This window comes from Eptatretus burgeri, chromosome 12 (assembly GCF_056783735.1).
Source record: "Eptatretus burgeri isolate ZD-2024b chromosome 12, Ebu_testis_v1, whole genome shotgun sequence".
NCBI lineage: Eukaryota > Metazoa > Chordata > Myxini > Myxiniformes > Myxinidae > Eptatretus > Eptatretus burgeri.
The window spans coordinates 12,875,395-12,887,383 of NC_140972.1; the positions used below are offsets into that span (position 1 = coordinate 12,875,395).

The window sequence follows — 11,989 nt, forward strand, 5'->3', positions numbered from 1 at the left end:
CTTTCCAACCAATGTATGCAACTCGTATGCACCTGCACATGATGGTGCCTCAACTTCAAGTAATTTATTTAATAATCTTCTTAGAAATCATCTTCTAAGAAGAAGAGGCAGACCAAACCCTTCATGAAACATAAGACCATGCCGTTAACTTAAGTTGTGCTCCTCATGACCGTACCATTTCAGGAAGGGGGGGGCATGGCCCCTTCCCTTAATCCCTCATTTTTGCCCCTCCTGTTGGGGAAATAACCATCGGTCCCCCACGTTTTTTTAGCTCACCTGGAACGTAGTTCCGGGGAGCTTATGGGATGGCGCATTGTCAGTCAGTCCGTCCGACCATAAACACTTGCAACTTCTTCTCTGAAACTCCAAAGATGATTTCGATGAAAGTTGACCAAAATCTTCAACACCCTTGATGTTCCAAAGTTTGTTCATGACATTAAAAAAATTGTCTGAGGTGGTCTATGGAGGGAGTTTATGTGGGGGTGGGGGGGTTTGCCCCCCAAGATATGTATTTGCTTCTTTCCCCAAAACTATGTGCATAATTTCGATGAAACTTCTTCACAACCTTCGTCAACCGTGATATACCAAAACTTGTTGGCAATGTTAAAAACATTTGTGTCTAAGGGCGTGTAAGGGGGGGGGGGTTGCTTCTCAAAATATGTATTTGCTTTCCTCTCTGAAATTACACACACAATTTCGATGAAATCTGACCAAAACCTTCGTCACCCATGATATACCAAAGTTTGTTGATGCTATTTAAAAAATCAGGGTTTAAGTGGGTTTATTGGGGGGGGGGTTACTCCTCAAAATAGGTATTTGCTGTAACATTGGTTCATTGGTATCTTTTCCTTTTTCTGTCCCACGTTAACTTCCTCCTCAGTATACCGGGCGTAGTGGCGTGCGCCTGTAATCCGGCTACTCGGAGGCTTGGGTTGGAGGATCGCTTGAGGACGGGAGCTCTGCGCTGGGCCACGCTATGAGAGGGTGTATGGCAGCCCGGAATCATGGCGAAACCCAATCCTTATCCCTGTGTCGTAAGAGGCGACCAGGGTTGCGTCAGGAAGGGCATCCGGCGTAAAACCTATGCCAAATCAGTATGCGGATCATAATGGATGATCCGCTGTGGCGACCCCTAAACGGGAGCAGCCGAAAGACGAACAACAGAACAATAGTTAACTTCCTCCTCAGTATCATTATTCTACTAGGTGAGCCCCTTGGGGAATTGCCCTTATTTTTTATAACTAGTACGTGCCCGTAAAAAAAAAAATAATAATAATAATAAAAAATAAATAAACCACACAGGCCGTTTCTTCGCTCTTGCGTGCCTGTACGTGCGTGACCCGGAAGTTCGATATTATTCGCAGTTAACATTATTCGCAATTTAGTTTTAATACCCAATTATTCAATTAGCGCCAACGTATTTTACCTTTTCGCAATGTCGTGGCAAGGAAAAACAAAAAGAGAAGAGAAGAGAGAGAAAAAATTTACTTCCTGGTTCGGAGCATACCAGCACTCTGATGTTCCCGAAATTTATACACCGTCTAATATGAAAACGATCATAAGTTGGGCCATTGTGTTTATCTATAAATGCGCATAAGAAATCGAGAAATTATAAGAATACACGAAGTCATCACTCTCCGGAAGCCCGTACGTTGTAACCCGTAATGGGGAACGTGGCTATGCTTCCCTTCCCCATCGGCCAAGCCCACGCAACAACGTGTCTTCCCATTGGTTTGGTAAATAAATGGCCATAACTTGGGAAGCACTTGTCCGATTAAAATCAAACCTGGAAAAGGCACATCCTCAGGTCCCCAGCAATATACCTGGCAAGTTTCAATTCGATCGGACCAGAGGTTGTTGAGAAACAGCGGTCACACACACACACACACACACACACACACACACACACACACACACACACACACACACACACACACACACACACACACACACACACACACACACACACACACACACACACACACACACACACACACACACACACACACACACACATTGCTGGAATTATAGATAGATTATCATTGACAGTTATTCCTCATGTGATCAGTACTGTTGTTATCATTACTAGCCTCACCCCGAAGGGGATGCAAGACTATTGCAACGTGTGTGTGTGTGTGTGTGTGTGTGTGTGTGTGTGTGTGTGTGTGTGTGTGTGTGTGTGTGTGTGTGTGTGTGTGTGTGTGTGTGTGTTCGTTCCACGTCTATATACTTTCACTTTTAAAATATTTTTCTCTGCAACTGCATGTCCCATCGACGCAAAACTTTCAACATAGGAGGGGCTCCCCATGGAGAATATTTTATTGATAACTCTGATGTCATAGGTCAGATGGTATGGCAGTCATATTGGATTAATGAAAAAAATGTTGACATCTTTTTCTCCAAAACTGCTCAACGAAAAAAATTGAAACTTGGCATATGTCATGAACTCCCCATTGGGTATATAGGGTGATAATGATAACATCAGCGAAGTGGTATTCCAGCCATAATTGGTTGAATAAAAATCTTTATCCGAAAAATCTGAAACTTAATTTATCTGCTCTACAACCAGATGTGGTTAAAAATTAAATTTATGATGCCACCGGTCACGTGGTCAGGTGGCCATATTGGATTGAAAATAAAAACGTTAAAAAAAATCTTCTTCAGAACCATTTAACAGATTGAGGCAAAACTTCATACGCATGATCGACTAGCCACGGAGAATATAGTTTGAAAATATTTTCATATTCACCATCGTTCATGCACTTAGCTTTAATGTACACAAATGTGGTTGTTAAATATCTGAATAATTAACTGGAGAGTTCAAAGAACACAATACCCCACACATTGTTATTTAAATTTCACTTCAATTTAAATAAAATAATGCTTTTAATGATAGTTTAAATTAGATCTGAAAGTTTCCTGTTATTGAAGTAGTCCAGAGACAGTCCCAAACACCACCCTGATAAACCACCCCACTGAACCTTCATTTAAATTGAAGAACTGCAAAACTGGAGGTTTTTGGAAGTATTATGACAGGTGAATTGTGCACGACAGTGTTCAAGTATATGATTCAATTTAAATCAAAGAAAGATTGTAAAAGTCACATGAATAAATTTAATTCCTGTTTTACTGCCATTTTCCACAGTCATTTACATCACCCGATCTAACACATTACATTAGTTATTCATGCCTGTTGTATGTGTCCATTGTGACGTCCTTAAAAAAGTGTTTCCTGTTTGAAATTATTTTCTAAACTGGCTCCACTCTCACTCTACAAACCCCAGTTCCAGCCCCACCAACCCTAGATATTGCTTTACCAACCGACGCTGATAAAAGCTTTAATCAGTGTGGTTTTTCGATTTTCCACATACTGGTGTCTCGGAAAGAATTTTTCAAATTTGTTCAGAATGCCTTGCGTAACGTCAAAATCAAAGGATGAACAAATTGCACATGCTGAATGATTATTGTACGAGGAAATGATATTACTTGGAAACTTTTAGTCAAGTGTTCTGCACATCCCTCGTGCCAAAACGATGGCCCTTGGAATGAACGTTGAAACTGCCCTTCAACAAATATATTGTTGCGGGCCGGGAGTCAGGTGCGAAGACCACCGGGAGGCAAGAGCTATCTCGGCTCCCACCAGACTCCCCGGAATTGTAGGCCGTCACACACAGATAATTTCGTGACACGGTGGGTCGCTAATTGACCGTGGACGCCAATAACCCAACCGCGTCACCTAGAGTCCTCCCGTTTATGGGTTAAGCGGGTTACCGAGAAGGTGGAGTCGAGAGCGAATGGACGGAGTGGTCGGCGGGATCAGGTGGGTGGGTGGAGTCAGCGACGTGTGGGCGGAGAAGGGCGGAGAAGTGGAGGCAGAGTCACGGCGATGATGACAGGAGGGCGGATTCGAAGGCGATAACCAGATCCAGCGCGTGTGGGAGCAGAAGAACAAAGAGAGTGAATGGCTTCGCCATCTGCCTTTTATTATCCCGCGGTGCGGGGCGTGGGGCCACCCCGAAGCGATGCGTCATCACCCGAATTGGGCGCTCTGTTTTGCCCTGGCCACCCCCCCCCCCGCGCAGCCCAGCCATGATGACCGGAAGCGGCGACATTCCACTTCCGGCAAGATGGCTCCAAGCGGTGGAAATGTTTTGCTCCGACCCCACGTTATTATATGAATCGCCCACACCGAACTCCGCGATATGAATTGTCTTGCACGAACTCACGGACCCTGCCCTGATGACCGGCCAAGGGTGGCGTCAGTCCCGCATGCCTGCCCGGGTGCCTATGATTAGCGCTGATCAATGCCTGCTCCGTGATGCATCATGTGGCCCAAGCGATCCGGACTGCGCAGCACGCCTCTGCCTGATCGTGGCTTCCCCGGGTGGAGAGCCGAGAAAACGTCCGCTGTCTATGGGGAACACCCGCAGCCGCCTGCGAGGACCGACAGTAAAGTGTTAGAATAAATCCATGCATGTTTTCGCGCAGTACGCGTGGATCCGCCATGGTCCACGTGGTCAGCGCTCGCGTTCGCCCGATTCTGCTATTGTGTGACCTGGCCAACTCCGACCTGTGTCAGGCATTGAGGGGAACGATCGGATAAAATAATTAGATGAAGGTTTGGAATGAAAAAGGATATTGATATACAGTAAGTGTCAGATGGAAAAATGGAGGGAAAAGTGAATAAACAGCCGTTTTTACAGCCATTTTTCCCAGGGCTTAGCTTTTCTTGAGGCAATGTTTTATGGCCGCATGCCCTTCCTGACGCCAACCCTGGTCGCCTCTTACGACACACTTTTACACTCTTAATGTCACTCTTTGACACCTCTTACGACACTCTTAGTACACCTACTCTAACCGGGGCATACACCGGGACCAGTACACTGGTACTCATTTTGCCGACCTCGGAAGGATGACGAGCTGAGTCCAACCCCTGGTGTTAATTCAGCATCCAACGGTGTTGAACTCAGGACCTTTGGATCTCAAGCCAGTCACCCTAACCACTATGCCAACACCAGGCTATCAGAGAAAAGAGAATGCAGATATAATTAGTCCAGAAATGGGTTGAAAAGTACACGCCGCCCGTATCGTGCACAACGTGGCATGGTTGTCATTTTACTATTATCGGCCTCTGACGATGTAGCTATTGGCACCAAGCTGCTAGCCACGCTCTTGCCGATAGTCGGTCATTTGCTTCTTTGTTGTGCAAAACCACATCCGTGCAGCCTCTTTGAGAGATATTCATTCGTATGCTTTTTCAATGTAACTGGCAATCTCATCCCAGATCATTGGAAACGTCAGACGAGCATATCGAGCTTGTGGCAGAGGTTCGTTCGAGGATATCGCTGTTTCCTCGCAGCTGCGCTGTCGATGCTCGTGGTGTCGTTGTGGCTTTCTATTCCCCTCCTCCGACCGCAGCTCGTCCTGTACGTGTTGGACGCAAATTTGGATTTAGATGAGGAATAAGCAGAAAAGAGGAGTAGAAATGAAGTTTAGTGGTGTTAGAAAACCTTGCTATGAGATCCCTGCAACGCACGTCCTGTTGTCCCGCTAGACAAAAGGGAAGGGACTATCTAAACGTATATTAATGGAATAACTGTCTTGGCACTGCTATATGTTGGATGCCATTGCCTTGGAGGCAGAGAGAGAGAGCAGAGGTTCCTCGAACCACAACACTATTATCAGTTCTGCATGTCTGGTTTATTTATGGTGGTGGGTATATATAAATATAATATATTGTGTTTTGTGTATCAACAGCACAATGTAGTGTTTGCTTGTGTCTGTCGTGGTGTGAATGTCCTCTTGTACTATAGGTATCTAAACTATGTAAGGAAATGCAACTGATGGAGTCTGATCACAGCAATTACCATATGTTAACAATAATTATTGTCCCCACCACGTGACTGCATTGCCTCGTGTATCACTACAGCATAGCCAGAGAGCTGCAACTTGCGCTCTCTGAAATTCTAATTCATTAATTTTTACATAGCCTTTTGCATTATTATGCAAACATTATAGCAAGAAAATGTTGCAAATGTAATTGCTGTTTGAGCCACTGACACACACTTCATCGCTCACTCATTTACCCCTGCCGCTCCGTTAAATGTGCTTTTGTTCTTCTTGCTTTTCTCCCTGCAGTTGTCTGGGGATTGCAATGGCACTCAGTATGGTATTCCTGCTCCTCCTTCGTTTCATTGCTGGCTTGGTCATCTGGGCTATTATTGCTGGTGTCGTCATCATCACAGCATATGGTTTGTCACTATTTTGGGCACAAGTGTCTCTAATGATTTGGGGGCAATGCTTTTATTGCCTCGCTACGCTGTAGGATTTTTCTTCCAAGAATAACATCGATGGAGTACTTAGAACTAGTGTGCAATAAATGAGCATGAAATTTGTCATTGCATAACTACTGATCAATACAGTATGTTTATTGCGACATGTCACAGGTCTACAAGAGCATTGCTGTTATTGTTCTTGTTGTTGGAGTTCTTATTTTGGGTTGATTTTTGGAATGTGCACCCATTGGTCGGACAGCTGCTGGACAACACCCACATCTGTTGCTTGATTCCACCCATCATAGCAGCCAGAGTAAATTATATGGCTGTCATCTTGGATTTCTGGTGGGCGGAACACATTAGGTCTGGAGGCATCTGATGATTATACACTATCCGGCATTGTTGCATTGGATTTCCATTGGCTTTATTTGGGTTGATTGTTGATCACGATGAGGGACCCTGAAAAATATAATCATATGTCAAATAACAGTAAGGTTTAATCAAGCCGCTCAGAACACACGGTACGCCTTTTTTAGAATCACCCATTAGAATTACCCAATAGAATCCTTCAGAATTAGCCATTGGAATTACCCTTCAGAATTCCCCCTTTAGAATTACCCCTTTAGAACCCTTTAGAATTACCCATTAGAACCCTTTGGAATCACCCTTTAGAATTAATCATTAGAATTACCCTTTAGAACTACGCTTTAGAACTACCCTTTAGAACTACCGTTTACCCATTAGAATTACCCTTTAGAACTATGCTTTAGAACTACCCTTTAGAACTACCCCTTTGAACTACCCCTTTGAACTACCCTTTTGAACTACCCTTTTGAACTACCCTTTTGAACTACCCTTTTGAACTATTATCCATTAGAACTTTTTCTGGACAAGATGTATGGAAGATCAACAGGTACATTTGTCAATAGCCTGAATACATCCAAACTTGCCACTTAGCCATCTGGAGAAGTAAAAGCATTAACTTTTTCAACAAATGACACTGTGAAGTTTTTTTGACTCTATGATGTGCCATGAGTCGGACATAATACATTTGTGATGCGATATAATTTGTCTTTCTGGGACTCTGGGCTTTGCACAGATGTGCACAAATTATTTGGAAGTACATTTTGACAAATATTGAACGATCCATGTGTGGAGGAAATTCACACAAAAGAGAAAACACTTTATAATCGAACATATCGTTTATTATATAAAGCACACGTGTGGGAGAAAAGCTCGTCTTAAGAGTCCAAGCAGATCTCTGCCTCTGAGCTAGAATACATGGCCTTTGATACGATTGGAAAATCAGGAGGGGTCAGAACATTACAGGGCACTTGGTTAATCGATACCAGACTACAAGAAAGCTTTGTTTGCACACGAGGTCCTTTAAGCAAAGAGAAAACAATCTTGTGCATAATTAAAGCAGATAGCACTGTGAAAGAATGCATGTCCTCCTTCAGGGGCGTGTCTGAACAGAAAACCTTCATTTACATTCGGCAATGATAAGCATTTATCTCAGCATGCAGATGGAGTATCTGGTTTGCACAGATTTTGCAGAATAATCAGAGCTCCATGACTTCAGTAGTTCGATGAGACTCCTGCTTTACAATCAAAGTAAGAGGACAATGGGAAGGCAGAGTTTGTGTTTGCACAACTTTTCACTTGAATGGGAGGCCAGAGTTAGTGAGACTGCAATGCCTTCAGGGCCAGATTTTCTGGCACCACCAAAATAGTTCACCCCAATTTGCCATCCAAGTGAAAGACAGATTATATTGTTACATAGTTTACTAACATTCTATATTTATTCATTTATAAAACAACCTTTAGTATGCAATGATCCATTATCAAGTATATTTTAGAGTAACAAACATAATAGATGGGTACATATTTCCTTTAACTAAGCTTGGACTAACAAGATCCCTTACCAAGCCCAGATGCACTTGGGCCAGTATGAGGATTATATATTTGTTATTAATATATTGGTTATTATTATAATCATATGGTTTGAAACTCATCTGGTTTGAAATATTCGCTTTGAATGTACAGTGATGGTATTGAGCATTTTTCTGGTGCACTCAGGAGAGCATTTCTTAACAATGGGAAATGCAATTAATCAATGATCCTAAGGTTTTATGATATATCACAGTTTATAGGGAATTAACAAGACCACAGTGTGGTGAACAGAGATTCTATTCCATTTACTCGTGGCCTGTCAATATTGACTCAATCATCTGCAAATGTAATGAACTCTGATGATGTCATGGTGAGAGACCTGATGAACATAATTATCCTGCAGACGATTAAAATCTTTATCTCAACTCTATCTCAGCACACGTGAACCATTCTTTACAGAGTGATTTTAGCCTATACTTTGCAACAGATTTTATACTTCCATATGCTTTAAAAGCAAAAGCAAATAAAGAGAAATGAGTACATAATTTGTGGACAAAGAACACATCTCAATATGAAAAATATTTGTTTCAGCATGAGCAATACAGGAACTTTATAAATGTCCATGCTCAAATGTTCACAAGAAGGAATTAATTATTTTACTTCCACACATGGTTTACTACATATTCTTTGTCCTCTCACACCAATATATCTTCTTCTTGCTGTGCAAACAGTGGAAGGGGAGTAAATAATTTTAACATTTTTTGCAAATGCATTGTTATTTTGGCCCATTATTTTTACCCTTCCAGCAGTATGCACTGTTATTTATGTACCCCTCTATCTTGATATCTGATGCTGTGATTTTATGTACACAGGTATCTGGCACTGTTACTCAGAGTATGCCAAACTCTCGGGTGTTTCTGGTGCTAATGTGACGATCAGGGAGCTGGGTGTCCAGACCAACATACACGCGTACTTGCAGTTGCGTGAAACATGGCTAATCTTCAGTAAGTTACCCCTTGGACAGCTGTACTGTGCATCTGTGAGATGAGCGTTATTAAATTGCATACTGTCCCATTAATCCCCACCCCTGACCACCCTGATAGGATCGGGGGAGGCTTATAGTATTTGTAGGATTTGTTTCTGCAATTAGTGCCCCAAATTTTTAATAGTAGCTCAGAGTTTCTTTGACCCTGAGGAGTACTAAAGCACCATTAGGTTTTTTTTAATTGTCTTCCTTTTCTGCCAGCTGTATCTCAGAGCTGGCTGGTAATTCTGGAATGAAAATTTTCAACAATAATGTGAATACATAGTATGCGTGGTTGACATGAATTTTTTGACCTTGACCGAATTATAGACATTTAAACATTTTTCACGACAACTCGACTAACTTTTGTCTGATCAGAACAAAATTGCCCTCTCCAGTTAGCCTTGAGCAAGGCGCATTTATGCTTTATGTCAGTCTGTCCGTCCATCCGTCTATTCATCGCACTTGTGGTTTTTCAGGCCCTTTTTTTCCCCTATACCTGTTAACATATTGGTTCACGAGTGCCAGCCAGAGTGACCACTATATTCGTTATGTGTGTGTCTCTGTCTGTCTGTCTGTCTGTCCTGAGCATAGCTCCGTGAATTTTGATCCGATCCTGATAAAATTTGGGTGGGAGGTTTATATCATGATCTAGTTGTGTTTTCCTGAGAATGGGCGTGCTGCGCCCATTATGGGCGGAGCCACGCACCAAAAACGTGTGTTTTTTGGGGGTAGCCGATTTCAAGTGACATCTTCTCCGAGGGGGTTTGTCGAATCTGGCAGGGCTTTCGGTATTTGGTTCGCCCAATGGCACCTGCATAGCCCCACGGAGCTCGATTTTTCATTTTCGGCCCAAGGTCAAGGTTACAAGGTCACAAACTTAGAAAATGTCAAAAAAATCAATAAATTGGGCATCGAGCTCCTCGGGTTTTCAACTGTTTCGAATGAAAGTTGGTATGCAAGTAGTGCTCTTCGAGTACTACAACTTTCATCATTTATGTTTTTCCCGATTCCTGCCAGTTTGCCTGTGGTATCCCCTCAAAGGTTAAAAAATAAAAAAGGTGAACCGTGTACATTGCTCGTGAACCATCGCCGTCTCCAGACTTGTTCATCTTAAACTTGATACATGGCTTTATTATGATATTTTACAGAACAAGTTCGAGTTTCAAGACGTTCTGTCAATTTTTCAGAGTTATGCCCTTTTTGGACTTATAAAATATCACATCGGAAAGGGACATGTATTGCAAAACAATTTTTGCTTTTGTTTACGTCATACCCCTCTGGGTTAAAGGTTAATGTCAAGTGGCAGTCTGAAAAAATAACTCGTTTTTTGCCATCGCTCAATCTCAAAGACCGCTTGGCTTTCCAAGATGGTCTTGAATCATAATAGTATACCTGGACTGAAGTTGTGCACCTGATATTTGATTGGTGTCCTTGACCTCCTTTTTCGGATTATACCCTAATTAACAAAAAACACCTTTTTGATCATAATTGAATAATTTTCCTCCGATTTTCATGATGTTAAGTTTTATGGATGGACTGCATACGAGGACATATTTTCTTAATTTACGTCCCCGAGCCGTTTTCACTGGCTAGCAGGTGCAATCTTGGAGGCTCATCACTCAGATGTAGGATAATCAAACGGCTCACTTTTCCCAGAGATGGTACTCATTTTGCTGACATTTGAAGGATGACAAACTGAGTCAAACCCTTGTGTTATTTTGTCATGGCAGAGTCTTAAACTCGGGACCTTAAGATCTCAAGCCAGCCACTTTAACTGTTAATCCACCACCAGGCTCTTTTTCAATTTTGCAATACTGACCTTAATTCATTCTTTCTCTCTTTATACTCTACTGCAGTTATCATTTTATCAGTCATAGAGGTGATCATATTGGTTGTTCTCCTGTTTCTACGAAAGAGGCTGCTGATTGCCATTGCGCTGATGAAAGAAGCAAGCAGGTATTGTTTCCTTTGTCCTGAAAAGTACACTGTGTCAGCTTGCTAAAGCAAACATTTGTGGGTTTATCTGAAAAATATCACGTTCAATACTGTATATCGAGATGCCAAACACGTCAACTGTCAGCAAAATTCCTGAACTTATCAGGGTACAAATGTCATGGCCTGACTTTAGTTGAAATGTTCTTCAAAATTCCTTACATTCTTTGGACTGTAGATTTTGTAGAACCCGACACAAACTCAGTTCGACGTGTTTGGTCTTGTATGTACGAGCCAGTTTTAAACATGCTAGAATATTAGTGTTTACATGTCTCCTTACCCAAGCCATGGATAGACTAGGACGAAACAATGAGAGAAATTTTTACATAATAAACAAACTATCTCACCAATATGAGGTTATGTATCTTCGTTTCTTTGATCAAATGGTGCTTAGTTTTCTAATGCATATACAGTATCTATATATATATATATATATATATATATATATATATATATATATATATATATATACTGTATATATATATATATATATATATATATATATATATATATATATATATATATATATATATATATATATATATATATATATATATATATATATATATATATATATATATATACTGTATATATATATATATATATATACTGTATATATATATATATATATATATATATGTATATATATATATATATATATATATATATATATATATATATATATATATATATATATATATATATATATATATATATATATATATATATATATATATATATATACTGTATATATATATATATACTGTATATATATATATATATATATATATATATATATATA

The 11,989-nt window shown here is 40.9% G+C and overlaps 1 protein-coding gene and 1 pseudogene across 1 annotated transcript in view; both read left to right on the forward strand.

The window, feature by feature from the left end:
* LOC147015117 (choline transporter-like protein 5) overlaps positions 1-11,989 on the forward strand; it is a 200,938-nt gene that overhangs the window by 58,984 nt on the left and 129,965 nt on the right. Inside the window, exons 10-12 of the mRNA XM_085849565.1 lie at positions 6,139-6,251; positions 9,041-9,172; positions 11,052-11,151. Coding sequence (XP_085705691.1) covers positions 6,139-6,251; positions 9,041-9,172; positions 11,052-11,151 — 345 coding nt within the window. The remainder of the gene's footprint in view (positions 1-6,138; positions 6,252-9,040; positions 9,173-11,051; positions 11,152-11,989) is intronic.
* LOC147015118 (signal recognition particle RNA) lies at positions 884-1,024 on the forward strand (annotated as a pseudogene).